The sequence below is a fragment of the Pleurodeles waltl genome, chromosome 12, assembly GCF_031143425.1.
Source record: "Pleurodeles waltl isolate 20211129_DDA chromosome 12, aPleWal1.hap1.20221129, whole genome shotgun sequence".
NCBI classification, from domain to species: domain Eukaryota; kingdom Metazoa; phylum Chordata; class Amphibia; order Caudata; family Salamandridae; genus Pleurodeles; species Pleurodeles waltl.
Genome location: NC_090451.1, coordinates 221,090,675 through 221,109,875, shown reverse-complemented (window position 1 = coordinate 221,109,875; position 19,201 = coordinate 221,090,675). Strand labels below are relative to the sequence as shown.

The window sequence follows — 19,201 nt, the reverse complement described above, 5'->3', positions numbered from 1 at the left end:
TTGTGATCATAGTTAAAGAAACGGCAAAAACAGTTCTTAGCGGAGAGAAGCACTAAACATCAAAGTTATGAAACAAAGTGTGATTCTCTCTTATGAGAGAATCAAAAATGTCTTTTTCTGCCATGTATCTGTCAACATTTCGACCCCTAAGCAACGTGCCAGGTCACCATCAAGATCAAAGGTAATACTACTGATCATGATGAAAATACATGCTGTGGTACCTCACGGTAAGAGGAGAGTTCATCAAAGGAAGATCCTCTGTTCCTTCAGCAGAAAGCGCAGACTTCACGTGATGTCCCCTCATGTCCGAGAAACTGTCAGGCAGACACCCGTCCTAATTATAAGGAAGCTATTCTAGTACTCTGTGGAGCACTTCCTACTTTGGTGAAGAAGAACTTGTGACAGGAACAAGGTGGAGAAGCTTCAATGAAAATCTTACCTGCAATACCGAATCTCTGTCATGGGAATCAGTGCTGAATTCATGAATGTGGAACACATACGCCTCCTTGTGGGATTCCTTGAACACGTTCAGAGATTATTATTTTTTGAAATCTCCCTTTGCCTAGAACGCCCTCCTCCCAAAATGAAAATGTCACTTACCCAGTGTACATCTGTTCGTGGCATCAGTCGCAGTAGATTCGCATGTTTTGCAATAGCTCGCCATCTGGTGTTGGGCCGGAGTGTTACAAGTTGTTTTTCTTCGAAGAAGTCTTTCGAGTCACTGGACCGAGTGACTCCTCCTTTTGTCTCCATTGCGCATGGGCGTCGACTCCATCTTCGATTGTTTTTCCCCGCAGAGGGTGAGGTAGGAGTTGAATTGTAGTAATAGTGCCCATGCAATGGAGTGACTAAGTATGCACCTATTTAAGGTTGAGATGATACATATATAAATAGTTGAAGGTAACTTCCAAACTGCTACAGGCTCCCGGGGAGGCGGGTGGGCACATGCGAATCTACTGCGACTGATGCCACGAACAGATGTACACTGGGTAAGTGACATTTTCAGTTCGATGGCATCTGTCGCTGCAGATACGCATGTTTTGCATAGACTAGTAAGCAGTTATCTCCCCAAAAGCGGTGGATCAGCCTGTAGGAGTGGAAGTAGTCTGAAATAATGTTCTTAATACGGGTTGACCTACTGTGGCTTGTTGTGCGGATAACACGTCTACACAGTAGTGCTTGGTGAATGTGTGAGGCGTAGACCATGTGGCTGCCTTACATATTTCTTGCATTGGGATGTTTCCTAGAAAGGCCATGGTAGCACCTTTCTTTCTGGTTGAGTGTGCCCTTGGTGTAATGGGCAGGTGTCGTTTAGCTTTAAGGTAGCAGATTTGGATGCATTTAACTATCCATCTGGCTATACCTTGTTTTGATATTGGGTTTCCTGCATGAGGTTTTTGAAATGCAATAAATAGTTGTTTAGTCTTTCTGATGTTTTTTGTTCTGTCAATGTAATACATCAATGCTCTTTTGACATCTAATGTATGTAGTGCCCTTTCAGCTACGGTATCTGGCTGTGGAAAGAACACTGGAAGTTCCACTGTTTGATTTAGATGGAACGGTGAAATAACCTTTGGCAAAAATTTAGGATTGGTCCTTAGGACGACCTTATTCTTGTGTAGTTGTATAAAAGGTTCCTGTATTGTAAACGCCTGAATCTCGCTTACTCTTCTTAAGGAAGTAATGGCGATGAGAAATGCCACCTTCCAGGTTAGGAACTGTATTTCGCAGGAGTGCATGGGTTCAAAAGGTGGACCCATAAGTCTAGTTAGGACAACATTTAGGTTCCATGAAGGAACAGGTGGTGTTCTTGGTGGTATAATTCTCCTAAGGCCCTCCATGAATGCTTTAATGACTGGTATCTTATATAGGGAAGTTGAATAGGTAGTCTGCAGGTATGCAGATATTGCTGCAAGGTGTATTTTAATGGAAGAGAAAGCCAGGTTAGATTTTTGTAAGTGAAGCAAGTAACCCACTACATGTTCTGGAGTTGTGTGTAATGGTTGTATTTGATTAATATGGCAGTAGCAAACAAACCTCTTCCATTTACTTGCATAGCAGTGCCTGGTGGATGGCCTTCTGGCTTGTTTTATGACTTCCATACATTCTTGGGTAAGTTGTAAGTGCCCGAATTCTAGGATTTCAGGAGCCAGATTGCTAGATTCAGCGATGCTGGATCTGGGTGTCTGATCTTTTGGTTGTGCTGTGTCAACAGATCTGGCCTGTTGGGCAATTTGATGCAGGGTACTACTGATAGGTCTAGCAGCGTTGTGTACCAGGGTTGCCTTGCCCAAGTTGGTGCTATTAATATGAGTTTGAGTTTGTTTTGACTGAGTTTGTTTACCAGGTAAGGAAGGAGAGGGAGAGGAGGAAAAGCGTAAGCAAATATCCCTGACCAGTTCATCCATAGGGCATTGCCTTGGGACTGTTTGTGTGGGTATCTGGATGCGAAGTTTTGGCATTTTGCGTTCTCCTTTGTCGCAAACAAGTCTATCTGAGGTGTTCCCCAGAGTTTGAAATAAGTGTTCAGAATTTGGGGGTGAATTTCCCATTCGTGGACCTGTTGGTGATCTCGAGAGAGATTGTCTGCGAGTTGATTTTGGATCCCTGGTATAAATTGTGCTATTAGGCGAATTTGGTTGTGAATTGCCCAACGCCAAATGTTTTGTGCTAGCAGGCTTAACTGCGTGGAGTGCGTCCCCCCTTGCTTGTTTAGATAATACATTGTTGTCATGTTGTCTGTTTTGACGAGAATGTATTTGTGAACTATTATTGGTTGGAAAGCTTTTAGTGCTTGAAAAACTGCTAGAAGTTCTAGGTGATTTATATGCAGTTTTGTTTGATGTACGTTCCATTGTCCTTGTATGCTGTGTTGATCGAGGTGTGCTCCCCACCCTGTCATGGAAGCATCTGTTGTTATAACGTATTGTGGCACTGGGTCTTGGAAAGGCCGCCCTTTGTTTAAATTTATGTTGTTCCACCACAGAAGCGAGAGGTAAGTTTGGCGGTCTATTAACACCAGATCTAGAAGGTGACCCTGTGCTTGTGACCATTGTGATGCTAGGCACTGTTGTAAGGGCCTCATGTGCAGTCTTGCGTTTGGGACAATGGCTATGCATGAAGACATCATGCCTAGGAGTTGTAGTACCATCTTTGCTTGTATCCTTTGTGTTGGATACATACGTTGTATGATGGTGTTGAAATTTCGAATTCTTTGTGGACTTGGAGTGGCTACTCCTTTTGATGTGTCTATTATGGCTCCCAGGTATTGTTGTACCTTGCGCGGCAGAATTTTGGATTTTGTGAAATTGACGGTGAACCCTAGTTTGAAGAGGGTTTGTATGATATGATTTGTGTGATTTGAGCACTCTATTAACGAATGGGCCTTGATTAGCCAGTCGTCTAGATATGGGAACACATGTATTTGCTGCCTTCTTATGTGTGCAGCGACTACCGCTAGACATTTGGTAAAGACTCTTGGTGCGGTTGTTAATCCGAAAGGCAGTACCTTGAATTGGTAATGTATTCCCTTGAATACAAACCTTAGGTATTTCCTGTGCGATGGGTGTATTGGTATATGGAAATAAGCATCCTTGAGGTCTAAAGTTGCCATGTAGTCGTGTAGTTTTAGCAATGGCAATACTTCTTGTAGTGTGACCATGTGAAAGTGGTCTGATTTGATGAAAGTGTTCACTACTCTGAGGTCTAGGATTGGTCTCAGCGTTTTGTCCTTCTTTGGTATCAGAAAGTACAGTGAGTAAACTCCTGTGTTTATTTGTGTGTTTGGCACTAATTCGATTGCATTCTTTTGCAATAGTGCCTGCACTTCTATCTCCAGGAGATTGGAATGGTGTGTTGTCAAATTTTGTGCTTTTGGTGGTATGTTTGGAGGGAATTGTAGAAATTCTATGCAATAACCATGTTGGATAATTGCTAGAACCCAAGTGTCTGTAGTGATTTCCTCCCATGCTTTGTAATAATGACTTATTCTTCCCCCCACTGGTGTTGTGTGGAGGGGGTGAGTGACATGTGAGTCACTGTTTAGTAGTAGGGGTTTTGGGGCTCTGAAATCTTCCTCTATTTCTAGGGAATTGCCCTCCTCTATATTGTCCCCGAAAACCTCCTCTATACTGTCCCTGGTAACTGGACGGTGTTGCTTGTGAGGTGCTGGCTTGTGTGCTCTGACCCCGAAACCCCCCTCGAAAGGGTGTTTTACGGAATGTGCTGTAATTCCCTCTGCTCTGCGGGGAGTAGAGTGCGCCCATGGCTTTGGCAGTGTCCGTATCTTTTTTGAGTTTCTCATTCGCTGTGTCCACTTCTGGACCGAACTAACGAGTTACTTACCTTCGGTAACGACTTTTCTGGTGGATACATTAGCTACCTGTGGATTCCTCACCTCATGAATACTCCCATGGCGCCAGCATTCTACGGAAATCTTCTTACTAGTCTCTGCACGTCGACGAGGACGTCACTGTCTCGCACGCGACGCCGTCTGACGTCATACAGGCAATAAGAGGTCCTCGACGACGTGCGGACGTCAGTACCAATCATTTTTTACGTGCATGAGAACAACCAGGCAATGCAATAAAAGAACAAAGCAACATCCATTATATTGTAAAAATACACCACATTGTATGAATAACTGCAAATCTTTTTTTTTTTTTTTTTATGTACATATATATATATATATATATATATATATAAAACTCTTTCTTTTAAAAATATATACACACACCAAGTATATACATAAAAATATATACACATATACCCATATATATATATATATAAATATATTATATTATATATATACATCTATTGCACCCTCAAAGATCAAGAGGAGCGCACTCAAGGATTACTTGGCAAGACCATAAAGGCAACGGGGAGGCGGGTGGGACCGTGAGGAATCCACAGGTAGCTAATGTATCCACCAGAAAAGTCGTTACCGAAGGTAAGTAACTCGTTCTTCTGATGGATACAACTACCTGTGGATTCCTCACCTCATGAATAGAGTCCCAAAGCAGTACCACGCCCGGCGGTGGGTGCCTAAATGGTCAAACCAAGAAATCCTGCAGCACTGACCGTGCAAAATGGCCGTCCCTTCTAACCTCAGAATCTAAACAGTAATGTTTTGCAAAAGTGTGAAGGGACGACCAAGTTGCGGCCTTGCAGATGTCGACCACAGGAACACCTCTGGCTAAGGCCGAAGTGGCCGACTTAGCTCTGGTGGAATGAGCTCTAATGCCCTCAGGAGGATCCTTCTTTGCCAAAGAGTAACATATTTTAATGCAAAGAACAACCCACCTGGATAGTGTTCTCTTGTGGACTGCCTTTCCTCTCCTCTTGCCCACGTATCCAATAAACAGCTGATCCTCCAGCCTGAAATCCTTTGTTCTATCGATAAAGAAGCTCAACGCTCTCTTTGGGTCCAGACGGTGCAGTCTTTCTTCCTCTTTGGAAGGATGAGGCGGAGGATAGAACGTGGACAAAGTAATTGCCTGAGCCAAATGGAAGGGTGAAACAACCTTCGGGTGGAAAGCAGCCTTGGTCCTCAACACCACCTTATCCCCATAAAAAGTTGTATAAGGGGGTTTTACTGATAAGGCCTGCAACTCACTCACTCTCCTTGCTGATGTTATAGCTATCAGGAAGACTGTTTTTAAAAACAAATACCTTAAGGGGCAAGAATTCATAGGTTCAAAAGGGGACCCCATAAGGAAAGTCAGGACTAAGGACAAATCCCATTGCGGCATAACGAATGGCTTTGGAGGATATTGATTTAGAAGACCTTTCAAGAATCTGATAACAATAGGGGATTTAAATAAAGATGGTTGGTCTGGAAGACATATGAAGGCTGACAAGGCCGATAAATAACCTTTAATGGTAGCCACTGCACAACCTTTCTGCGCCAGAGATAGAGCAAAAGACAAAACGTCCGATAGATGAGCTTGTAAAGGATCAATCTGCCTCTCTCCACACCACGCAACAAATTTAGACCACCTATTAGCGTAGATAGATTTAGTGGAGTGTCGCCTGGCCGCTAATATAACATCCACTACCTCAGGCGGGAGAGAGAAGGAACTCAGGTTGCCCCGTTCAATCTCCAGGCATGTAGGTGCAGACTCTGGAGGTTGGGGTGTAGAACCTGCGACTGCGAGAGGAGGTCTGCCCTGAAAGGGAGTCGGAGCGGCGGGCACGTTGAGAGTTGGAGAAGGTCGGAGTACCACACCCTCCTTGGCCAATCCGGAGCTATTACGATTACTAGAGCCCGGTCTTGGCGAATCTTCCTCAATACTCGAGGAATCAAGGGTATGGGAGGAAACGCGTAAAGCAACTGGCCGCACCAGGTCATTTGAAACGCGTCCCCCAATGCTTCCTGCATCGGATACTGAAGGCTGCAGAACAACGGACAATGCGCGTTCTCTCGAGTGGCGAACAGATCTACCCGAGGAAACCCCCACTTCTGGAAGATTAAACGGACTTGATCTGGATGGAGACGCCACTCGTGGTCTGCCGAGAAGTGGCGACTGAGACTGTCCGCACGCACGTTCAAGACTCCGGCCAGATGGTTTGCTATCAAGCAAATCCGATGGTCCTTTGCCCAGGACCATAGTCGAAGAGCTTCTCTGCAGAGAAGGTACGACCCCACTCCTCCCTGCTTGTTTATGTACCACATCGTGGTAGTATTGTCCGTTAGGACCTGTACCGACTGACCACGAAGGGAAGGGAGGAAGGCCTTGAGAGCCAGACGTACAGCCCGTAACTCTAACAGATTGATGTGAAAAATCTGTTCCTCTGGAGACCAAAGACCTTTGATCTCCAGATCCCCCAGATGAGCTCCCCACCCTAGAGTGGAAGCATCCGTTATGACTGTGGCCACTGGTGGCGACTGCTGGAACGGTTTTCCTTGTGAAAGATTGTTGCTTGCAATCCACCACTTCAAATCCACAGCAGCATCTCTGGAGATCTTGACAGTACCCTCTAGATCCCCTCTGTGTTGAGACCACTGCCTTCGGAGGCACCACTGAAGAGCCCTCATGTGCCAGCGAGCATGCGTGACCAACAGAATGCAGGAGGCAAAAAGACCGAGCAGACGAAGGACCTTGAGGACTGGAACTACCGCTCCGTTTCGAAACATTGGAACCAAATCCTGAATATCTTGAATCCGCTGAGGCGGAGGAAAGGCCCGACCCAATGTCGTATCCAGTACTGCCCCTATGAACAGGAGGCGCTGAGAGGGCTCCAGGTGAGATTTGGGCTCGTTCACCGAAAAGCCCAGGTCGAACAACAACTGGGTTGTTGACTGCAGATGACGCAACACAAGCTCCGGGGACTTGGCTTTGATCAACCAATCGTCCAAGTAAGGGAATACTGCTATCCCCTTCCTTCTGAGCTCTGCCGCAACCACCGACATCACCTTCGTGAAGACTCGAGGTGCTGAAGTAAGACCAAACGGAAGGACCGCAAACTGGTAGTGTTGCGATCCCACCACAAACCGGAGATACTTCCTGTGTGACTTGAGTATCGGGATATGAAAGTAAGCATCCTGCAAGTCGACAGACACCATCCAGTCTTCCATGTTCAACGCCAAAAGCACCTGTGCTAGGGTCAGCATCTTGAACTTTTCCTGCTTGAGGAACCAATTCAAGATCCTCAGGTCCAGAATTGGTCTCAAACGACCATCCTTCTTGGGAATCAGGAAATACCTTGAGTAAACTCCTTGACCCCTTTCCTGCTCCGGGACCAACTCCACCGCGCCCTTTAAAAGGAGGACTTCTACCTCCTGTTCTAGCAACAGGAGGTGTTCTTGTGAACAATACGAAGGGCGGGGCGGGATGAGGGGCGGAAACTCCCGAAAGGGAAGGGTGTAGCCTTTTCCCACAACACTGAGAACCCAAGTGTCCGACGTAACAGTCTCCCATTTGGTGAGAAAATGCTGTAATCTTCCCCCTACAGGAGAGGAGTGAGTGGGAAATGGTGGAAGCCTAAGGCTGCTTCCCCTGCTGCACCCCGCCAGAGGATGAGGAAGAGGCAGAGTGCTGCTGAGAGGCTCCCCTGGTGCGGACCCTACCCCTCCCCCTAAAAGATCTATAGGGGTGGGAAGAGGCAGGTTGCTGATATCTTCCCCGAAAGGAAGAGGAGGAAGAGCCACGCCCAAATCCACGAAACCTCCTGAAGAATCTGGAAGAGGCCGTGGAAGAAGGAGCTTGGAGTCCCAACGACTTAGCCGTGGCCCTGCTCTCCTTAAAACGTTCCAAGGCCGAATCAGCCTTAGCCCCAAACAGTTTGTCCCCATCAAACGGGAGATCCAACAATGTGGACTGTACATCTGCCGAAAAGCCCGAGTTACGTAGCCAGGCCTGTCTCCTTTCCACCACAGTTGTGCCCATTGCTCTGGCTACCGAGTCGGTGGTATCCAGTCCCGTCTGGATAATTTGGGTCGCAGCAGCCTGGGCATCAGAGACAAGATCCAAAAGACCCTGGGGAAGCTCTGTAAACGAAGAGGAGATGTCATCCATCAGAGCATGAATATACCTCCCCAGGATACAGGTCGCATTAGTGGCTTTTAACGCCAGACTGCAGGACGAAAAAATCTTCTTCGACTGCGCCTCTAGCTTTTTTGAGTCTCTGTCCCCAGGCACCGTCGGGAAAGAACCAGGCGCTGATTTGGACGAACAGGAGGCCTGCACAACCAAGCTCTCCGGCGTAGGGTGCCTAGATAGGAAACCAGGATCAGTTGGAGCCGTCCGATACCTCCTGGCCACGGCTCTGTGAACTGCTGGGGAAGATGCCGGCTTCTTCCACACCTCTAAAACCGGATCCAGCAGAGCGTCATTAAAAGGTAATAGAGGCTCCGCCGCGGCTGAGGCCGGATGCAACACCTCTGTCAAAAGGTTTTGTTTCGCCTCCACCACCGGCAAAGGCAGGTCCAAAAAACTAGCTGCCTTCCGTATCCTCTAGGGCTCGTTGGTACTCCTGCTCCTCTAGTACCCGGAGAGCACGCCTCCTTGAATGCAGTCGTTGCTCAATCCGCGGAGTCGACAACACCTCCGCCGAAGTCGGAGATCGGCGCCGATCTTCCGAAGCCACCGACGCCGCATCCGGCGCCACAGGTAACTTCGGCGCCGACTGAAGAGCAGATGAAACGGATGGACCCACCGGAGTCACAGGCCGAAATCTCGACGTCGACGGGATGGAAATCCCTGGGGCCAATCCCTCCGAAGCCATCGGAGCGGCCATCGGCGCCGACACTGGCGCCGAGCCCACGTTCCCAAACGGGAGAAAGGGCATAAAGGGTGCCGGCCGAAGAGGCGCAGGATCACCCAAAGAAAAGGCCAAAGGCCCAGCCGGAGCACCCCCTGGAGCCATCTGTTGGAAGATGGCATACATCGCATTCAAGAATGCGGAACTATCGGCTCCAGGGGTGGGAAAAGCCGGATACTGGGGTGCCTGACTCGGAGGCGACCCCGACGCCGGCCTCGGCGTCTGCGCCGGAGAAAACACCTGAGGCTCCAATACCTCAATCACCGACGCCTGTCCAGGCGAAGTTGGAGACGTCGGAGAGAGCAACGGCGTCGAAGGATGCGGCGTCACCGTGGGGCTGACCTCCCATGTCCTCCGGCGCCGATCCGGAGACCTGGAACGAGCCTCCCTTGAATGACGCCGAGATTCTCTACGGCGCCGGGAGTCTCGATGACGCCGATGTCTTGGAGAAGACTTTTTCTTGTGATGCTTCTCCTTTGACTTGGCCATAAACAGCTTCGCCTCGCGTTCTTTAATGGCCTTCGGATTCATGTGCTGACACGAATCACAAGTCGAGACGTCGTGGTCGGAGCTCAAACACCAAAGGCAATCGGAATGAGGATCCGTCACCGACATCTTGCCTCCACACTCACGACAAGGCTTAAATCCAGACTTTCTCTGCGACATTATTTCCACAGAGAAAGAGTACGCAGCAAGATATACACTGTAACCGCAAGAGTAACAGTTGCTCCCTCGAAGATAACCGTTTCGAATGCACGGAAAAAAGGGAACTGACGTCCGCACGTCGTCGAGGACCTCTTATTGCCTGTATGACGTCAGACGGCGTCGCGTGCGAGACAGTGACGTCCTCGTCGACGTGCAGAGACTAGTAAGAAGATTTCCGTAGAATGCTGGCGCCATGGGAGTATTCATGAGGTGAGGAATCCACAGGTAGTTGTATCCATCAGAAAGTTCTTTTTCGTTAAAAGGCATATTGAGAACTGCTTGTTGAATCTCTGGTTTAAATCCAGACGTTCGGAGCCATGCATGCCTTCTGATAGTTACAGATGTATTAATTGTCCGTGCAGCTGTATCTGCAGCGTCCATGGAGGAGCGGATCTGGTTGTTGGAAATGGTCTGTCCCTCCTCAACCACTTGTTTTGCCCTATTTTGTAAGTCCTTGGGCAGATGTTCAATGAGATGTTGCATCTCGTCCCAGTGGGCTCTGTCATAGCGCGCAAGTAGTGCCTGGGAGTTCGCGATGCGCCACTGGTTTGCAGCTTGTGCTGCGACTCTTACCAGCTGCATCGAACTTGCGGCTTTCTTTATCTGGGGGTGGTGCATCTCCAGATGTGTGAGAGTTGGCCCTTTTCCTAGCTGCTCCTACAACGACAGAGTCTGGTGGCAGCTGTGTAGTGATGAAAACCGGGTCTGTAGGAGGCGCCTTATACTTTTTTTCCACCCTTGGTGTGATTGCCCTACTTTTGACCGGCTCCTTAAAGATTTCTTTTGCGTGCCGGAGCATACCAGGGAGCATAGGCAGGCTTTGGTATGAGCTGTGGGTGGAGGAGAGTGTGTTGAATAAAAAATCATCCTCGACCTGTTCTGAGTGGAGGCTTACGTTGTGAAATTGTGCTGCTCTAGCCACCACTTGAGAATACGCGGTGCTGTCCTCTGGAGGAGATGGCTTCGTAGGGTATGCCTCCGGACTGTTATCTGACACTGGGGCGTCGTATAGGTCCCATGCGTCTTGATCTTGGTCACCCTGGCTTATGGTGGTGTGAGCTGGGGAGTGTGATGGAGTTCGTGCTGGTGAGACGTTAATCACGGGCGGAGGAGAGGGTGGTGGGGTAACTCTTTTCACCACTTTTGGTTGTGGTGTCTGTTCAGTTTGGAACTCCAACCTTCTCTTTCTTCTAATGGGGGGGAAGGGTGCTTATTTTTCCTGTCCCCTGCTGTATGAAAATACGCTTTTGCGTATGGTCCACATCAGTTGATTGTAGCTCTTCCTCAAACCTATGCTTTTGCATTTGTGAGTTTAGCGAGTGCTCTTCTGTATAAGAGCCTGAAGCTGGGTCGCTTGCAGTTTGTTTCGGCACCGAAACCCTGTCTGCGTGTTTTTTCGGCTCCGAGGTGACTTTTTTCTTTTTCGGGGCCGAAACCTCTCGGCGTCGATCTTCTTCGGTGCCGCTGTCTCGGCGTCGAGCCGTGTCCACACCGGCATCTCGGTGTCGAGGCTTGTCTCCAGCACTTTCTCGGTCCCGAGAAGGCTGCGTGCCGGTGTCTCGACCGGAGTCGGACGATCTCGGCACTGTTTGGGCCTTTTTCGGTGCCGACGGTCGGTCACCGAATTTATGGGTGGAGCCATGGCCTGATGGCAGTGGCGTCCCCTGGGCCTTGTAAATCTTCCTCTGTGTGGTTTTCGACGTCTTACTCACGGTTTGTGTATCGTCGAATCCTTCGGAGTCCGATTCTTGGATCGAGAAGGTACCTTCCTCTTCCTGTTCCTCGAACTCTCGGTGGGCTGTCGGCGCGGACGCCATCTGAAGTCTTCTGGCTCGACGGTCTCGGAGTATCTTTCGGGACCGGAACGCACGACAGGCCTCGCAGGTGTCTTCACTGTGCTCAGGTGACAGGCACAGGTTACAGACCAAGTGTTGGTCTGTATAGGGGTATTTATTGTGGCATTTGGGGCAGAAACGGAACGGGGTCCGTTCCATCGGCGTTCTTCAGCACGCGGTCGGGCCGACCAGGCCCTGACGGGGGATCGAAAAGCTACCCCCGAAGGGCACCGGAGCTCTTCGATCTTCGATGCGGTGTTGAATCTAAGTACGCCGATCCCGAACGCAACAATACCGACGAAAATCTTCCGAAATTAGCTAACTTTCCGTTCCGAAACTCGGAGCGACAGGAACACGTCCGAACCCGATGGCGGAAAAAAAACAATCGAAGATGGAGTCGACGCCCATGCGCAATGGAGACAAAAGGAGGAGTCACTCGGTCCCGTGACTCGAAAGACTTCTTCGAAGAAAAACAACTTGTAACACTCCGGCCCAACACCAGATGGCGAGCTATTGCAAAACATGCGTATCTACAGCGACAGATGCCATCGAACACACATTTTCTTTGCACTATTTTTCTAAAGGAAACCTTAACCTATAGCACTTATTTTACATTAAAAACAAAGAAAAAAATACCCAAGAACTATTTTCTTGAGCAAAGAACAAGCTTTCATCCGTTAAAACAGGTGGAATGAAAGAACAATGCTTGTATAAGCACTCCTGACCTACTGGCTTAAGCCCTGAGAAAATACTGTGCTCCGTTTTTGAGGCTGCTGGCTGACCCAAAAAATCGATTTGGTAACTAGCCTCAGTTCAGGTAGCTAGCCTTCCATTCATCTTCCCGCACTCCTGTTTGAGGAATCCCTGGAAATTGGGCTCTGCCCGTTTTTATCCAGTAGGAAGTGTTTTCTTTATAACAGTTTGTTTTTAATCTAACTTCCATGTTTGTTACTGAAGCAGTATTTTGCTGCAGTGAGCCGATTTCTCCTAGGGAACATGCCTTCCAAATGTGAGAAGAAGAAATATCTGAAAAAGACCCCACGATATTTGTATGCTGCGTCTTCCTGACAGCCATGGCATTACGCAGTGTCCTCACGTTCAAGGAAGACTCTGCAAGACCGTGAAAGTATAAAACTAAGAGGAAAAGAACATTTCAAGTTTGTTACTCCTACTGCTGCTGCTGTTCTTCTATCATCTTAATGCATCATGTTCACACCTTGCGTGCAAGGCAGGAGGCTCTAGAGGAATCTCATACTGAAGGTAGCATACCGAGTGCAGGCACTCACTGGATGATTATTCCACCAATCACAAGACACAGAAGCTATAAGGGTCAACAGCTGTAAATTGATATGGACATGAGCATGGCTTAAAGCCCCAACCCTGCAGCATACGCTACCAAGTGAGAAAGAATAAGATGGAGGACAAAAACAATAATGAATATTCGAAGAGTTCCAAGAATGGGAGCTACGCCAAGCAAAGAATTAGCAGAGCATGCAAGAATTAAGTTTCTATCTACACATAGCAGAAAAAAGGTATTTGGCCAGGATGTGCATATGTGTCAATTTTGGGGGGTAGAGGTGTTTACAGTGTATCCAGGCATGCAAAGCATCTATCCAGAAAGCTAAACTGCTAGTAGGTGGCAAGGATACCAAAAAGATTATGAATTAAAAATATTACAGGCACAGGAGCATCCGCAATTAAAATCCATAAATTGTAGAATGTGGTCTCGGAGAATGAGTAGGCCATAGCAAGCGCAGCAACACCAGTGTTTGTAAATTGCACATCATCTGCCATCTACAACATGCGTTCCGTCTCACCAGCTCTCCTTCTGGTCCGCCAAAGTCCAAATACAGATTGCGGATGCCGTCATCTGATGACATCTTTAGCTTCTCAAAAGGATATTGGTACAATACACTCCCTGCACCTGCTTCCTCCCGGGATACTGTAAAGCCATTCTCATAGTGAACAGTGAGTTTCACCTGCTGTTTGTTTAAAGTACAGCCTGTAAAAGAACAAAAGAGGAGATTAGAACATGAGTGTTTGCCAAGAACAGAGTTACAAAAAGCGCATTTTATGATGGATGAGATTTCCAAGAATGTATCTTGACAGAGTAGCTTCTCAAAAATCTCTCCAAAGGGCAAACTTCCTCCATATAGGAAAGCTCCTTCCTAAATAAACTTCAGAACTCTGCATGCATCATAGTGATAACAAGTGGAGTTCTGTGAAAGATGTGTCACTGGAAGAAAAGGTTTTTTTATTTTAAAGAAATGGCAGCACCTATGCTTGATGCATTTCCATGCCTGGTCAGCACATTTTAACGAAAATCCTGACTTTTGGCCACTTACGGAGCAGAGAATAGCAGTCCATCAAGAAAAAAGTATTTGGAAATACTGAAATCTTTGGTGATTTTTTTAAAAATCCAATGCAGCATTGTTTACTGATTTTAGGCTGAAGCCTGTCCCAAGATGCCTTTGCAATAATCGATTGTCTTCTCTTTTTACTCCGTTACAATACCAGCTCTCTTCCCACAAGGAGCTAGTATAGCAACTGAAACACTTGTCAAGTGATCATTTTATCTGGATTTCATTAGCAAAAAAACAAAGCTTCTTTCAACAATCTTTGAAAATGGCAAAACAGTTGCTGGAAGGTCTAGAGGCGGTTGACATTATTCAATCAGTACTTGAAAATTATTGCCGGAACTCTACAAGGGAAGAGTCAGAAAGATGGAAATATTGTTCTCGTTACAAAAGTGCCCTCCTTTTCCAGCGAGGGTCTTCACTTTAACCTGAAAAAATAGAGTCAAATAGGAATAATTATTAAAGGCAGAGTTTCTGTAGCTTTCCTTCAGGAGGAGAGGCAGATAATAGGGCCCAAGTCCTGGAGAGGGAGATAACTAAAGGTTGTCTAGAAACATCTATTTCTCACTGGCTTCCAAGCGATTGTTAGAGCTAGAGGTGGGACCAAAGCCTCTACCTAGCTTGAAGACAGTATGGGTGTAATTTATCTATGTAGCCAAATGAACCCAAAGATGTACATGAGTGAGGAGATGGACTGTGTTAATATTATACAGGCAAGGGAAATCCCTCATGGTACCACAGATTCATGACTAAGGCTTTTAACAGAATGGGGATGGCCTATGGGCTGATGAAAAGCAGCTGTCACGTAGTACAGAGCTGATCCAGGTACTCCTATTTCTGAGGGATAACCTTGTGGATTGAACGGTCCACTTCATAAAAGACTGAGAGAATGTAGAAGCATTGTGGTTTGATACCTCAGTTATAGAATTTACATGAAGGCCTACAAAAAAGTAAAACCTTCACTTTGTGATGTACAATCTACATGTGCATTTTAAATGTATTTCTTTAGTATCATTACCCTCCATAGATTCCTGCTGTATACTGAATAATCAAAGCATCTGAGAAAGATAATTATGGCTTGAAGACTTAAGAATTGAAGGCGATTACGAAGATTCAAGTTATTATCAATCACAACCACTGTACGACAGATATGGGAGAATGGAATGAAATTAACATACTTAGAACGTATGTACATCGTATAGGCAGAACTGAAAGCTTTTAAAAAGGCATGCACCTTTGCCAAACCTAGGATATTTGATCAAAAAGACAACTCAAATGTGATGACATTACAGGATAGGATGGACAGAAGTCTGCTTTGGGCATAAACTTCAGAAAAGTGAGTCTCCAAGAAATAAGGAATGGGTCAATTATGCCAACCCTCATCTCATATTTTAAAGCATAGGGAGTGGCTAACAAAGAGCTGCCTCACTTTAATACCCCCTCATACAAATCAGATAGGTCTCTCACTGCAAGGAATACCACTTAGCCTTCTAAAACATGTGAGCACATAAGAGCAACAATGGTTGCCTTCTCTGAGCTCCAAATTACTGTAAAGTGCTGCGTCAGCATGTTATACTGTGTATATTTTAACTATGATACCCTCCATTCCTTTTTGTTTGTTCATTCCTTTTGTTAGTATTCACAAGTTACAATACAATAACATTTCTAAAGCATGTTGCTGCTTCCGAAGAAGCGCCCCGGTGGTAGCGGCTTAGCTGCGGAAACAAGCGAATAATCAGACCTTAGCACAGAGTTTATACATCAAAAAGAAAAGTTTTCAGAAGCTTGCGAAAAACTGATTCGGAATCAGCAAGATAAAGGATCGAAGGCAATGAGTTCCAGAGTTTGGGTGTCAGAAAAGAAAAGAAGCAACCTCCCCTTCTTGCCTGGCGGACCCTGGGAACGCATATGAGTTTTAGCGCATTGGAGCACAATTATCTCCCGTGGTAGTAGGCTGGCAAGACAGTTAAAAAAAAAAAAAACACTATTGACTAAATTGCTCATTCCAGGATCTCTTAGAAGCTGTGTCCCCTCCATCCTTTCAATTGTTGAATTTGAAGATTTACAAGATGCGAGTTGATGGAAGGGGTCAGAGGCAAAAAGCAAATGCTTATCTGAATGTCAATATACCCCACTGTTTCATGAGGTATACGAGGCAATCTTGTTCAATTTCAAATGCTACAATGTCAACAGATTCAGTTAGTGCAGTACTTTGGTGTGTGCAGAAGAGAGCCGAATAGAGGATTTTAGTGGGTATTTCTCAACCAGAGGTAGCCTTCCCCTGACAGTATGTAAACAGTACTCTCTAAATACTCGTTTGAAGGAGTAGGCTATCCAGGGTTAAAACAATGGCGCACTGCCCTGCTCACAAATATCACAGACTTAGCAGACAACTAACTCAACGCAACACCTTGTCGCTTACCTAAAGAGATTTCACGGATGAGCTCTGCAGCAGCATGGCAGCCCTGCACAAGCGTACGGGTCCAGCAGGAGAGGTCCCGATGGGTCTCCACTCTGAAAATGTGCATCTCGATGCCCTGGCGAGTGCCTGTCCGTGTGGCAAAGCTAATTTCTGATCCAATGGATGGAGACCCACGTCCAGAACCACCAGAGTGAACTAACCTAGAAAATCAAATGAAGAGTTGGGCTGAAATTATGAGGAAAACAGAGAAATACTCCAAGATTATTTTTTTTCTAATTAGATTCCATGATTGAATGAATGAGTGAAAATCTTTATGGTTTTACAAAAATGGAGGCTACTGGATACCAGTCTTGGGGTGGCATTCTGGTAACCAAGTAGGGAATCCTCGGGTATGAAGAAAGTAAAACAACTGTGGTACATATAAACATACGGTACAAACATTCCACCACCACTTTTCCTCACAAGTTACTCTAGTATTTTCAGTTAAGTCAGAAATTCTCTTCATTTCTAATTCACAACAATTATAAGGAACATGGGGCCCCATGTACTAAAATTTGAAACTGCGAGTCCTTAATTGTAAATTCATGCGAATCGCAATTAGGATATCGACATTTCAAATGTATGAAACTCTTTCAAGTTTGTTTTGCTATTCCCAGTGAGTCGCAAAATGACCTACCTCATGAATATCAATAAGGTAGGTTGCAACTTGCTGCCAACCATTAGGAATTGCAGCCATCAGAGGCCTATTTGCTTTTAGAATAAAGAAGGAAAAAAAAATTAAACGTTTAAGTTTAAATTTTAGGAAGTAGGCAGTGGTCCGTGGGAGTACTGGCTGCTCTTAAAAAAATATTTCCCCACCATTCTCAAAGGATAAGGGGTCAACTTTCTACTAGCGGTAAACAACTAATGTTTTGTGACCGCATTCCAGTCACAAAACGCATTCCGGTCGCAAAACATTCGTACATACCTTTCCGTTTGATATTAGGAAAGGACTCCCTCAACTCACCCCTTCCTAATACAAAATGGCAAAGCCCAAATTGTGATTTGGTAACCAGTTACCAAATCGCAATTTGGGCTTTGAACATCCCAAAAAGCATTTGTCTAGTCGCAAACTGGCCCATTCACATGTTGCCTTTAGTAAAACAATTGGGTCCGAAACGGTAAGGGGCAGCTTAGCAAATAGCTTGTTCCTCCCCTTTTTTTATATAGCATATACAAAATTATATTTTATTTAAAGATCTGTGGAGGTACTGAGAACATGGGTCTGATTCAAAGAGAATGAATGTCTAGTCCGCAAAACATGGCGTTCTTGCCAACCACCTGCGCTTTGTAAATGTATAAAGGCGTGGAAGCCAGAATGAATCGTGTTAATATTCGTAGGTAAGTTAGTATTAGTTGCTTTTGCTGTTGTGGAACTCACACAAAAGATACCATATATTGAATAATTTATTCTGCTTGTTCAAAAACAGACTAAAACACATTGTGATGACAGCTGTATAGTAAGTTGTCAGAACAATCTGAACAAAAGAATGTCAAAAAGCTATATTAAAGTTGGCTTGATTTTCTATAGGCATAAGACAGATACATCCAGGGAAGAAAACCGGACAGTGCACCACTTATCTGTTTGTATTTAAGTAAAGTACTATAAAAAAGGATCAGTATAAAAGACCTTGACAGCTGGAATTTTTTTTTAGCTAAAATAGCAATTTTTCCAATAATTAACTCAAGACTTCAAATTAAGTAAAAAAACGTATTGCATTCTTTTAGCTTTCTTGATTGGGTCTCAAATGTCACTATAAAATCGTGTGAATTGTATTATTATTGCTGTGTACACCTGGAATTCTGGTTTTGACACTGAGCACGTTTCTCGATTAAATCAGCTAAAAAGTTTTGCTAGGGAAAAAAAACACACCCAGAAACCTTTTTTCTAAAGCAGTGGTTCCCCAACCTGTTGTCCGGGACCCCTGGAGGTCCACAAATCCTCCTCAGGGGGTCCGTGACTGCTGAGAAAATTAACTTGCATTAACAGATTAATAACGTGTATATAAATAAAGTGCCTAAATGTACAACTGGAACATTTAAAATGTACTGTAAATGTCAAGGAATTTGAAATTTGAGGCTAAAAATAAATTAGTACCCTCACTGATTTGTGGGAGCAGTGCAGGTGCATCAAACGAAATATAGTATGGACGATGTGTGGCTTCAATTGAATTTAGAAACGCTCCAGCCTTACTATTTAAATTCTTTTCTTTTTTCATTGCATTTGTTTGGAAATGAAATAAAAATGTTATCTGTGTATGTGCAGTTCAAATCATTGACAATGTTTAGGCCGGGGAGCCCAGCTTCCAGTAATGACTCAGTGGGGGGGTCCCCATATTCTAAAAATGATTCAGTGAGGGTTCCAGGAATGATAACGTGAGTCCGCAGAAGTCAAAATGTTGGGGACCACTGTTCTAAAGCTTCATAATGAAGTTCTAAATGCTAAGTTGCATTGTTATAATGCAAACCAAACCCGTCAGCTTTTATTGTACCGATTGTTTGAAAAATTCCTTGTGCGATTCTTTGTCATATGTTAGTGATATGGGTAGTCCACACTTTAACAACAAGTATTGGCAAAGCAA

General features: G+C 45.5%; 1 protein-coding gene across 1 annotated transcript in view; it reads right to left on the bottom strand.

Annotated features, from left to right (window-relative positions):
• The window catches only part of SNTB2 (syntrophin beta 2), a 370,606-nt gene that overhangs the window by 47,100 nt on the left and 304,305 nt on the right, over positions 1–19,201 (bottom strand). Inside the window, exons 5-6 of the mRNA XM_069218297.1 lie at positions 16,581–16,780; positions 13,619–13,803 (exon numbers count right to left, since the gene is read on the bottom strand). Of these exons, the coding sequence (XP_069074398.1) occupies positions 13,619–13,803; positions 16,581–16,780 (385 nt within the window). The remainder of the gene's footprint in view (positions 1–13,618; positions 13,804–16,580; positions 16,781–19,201) is intronic.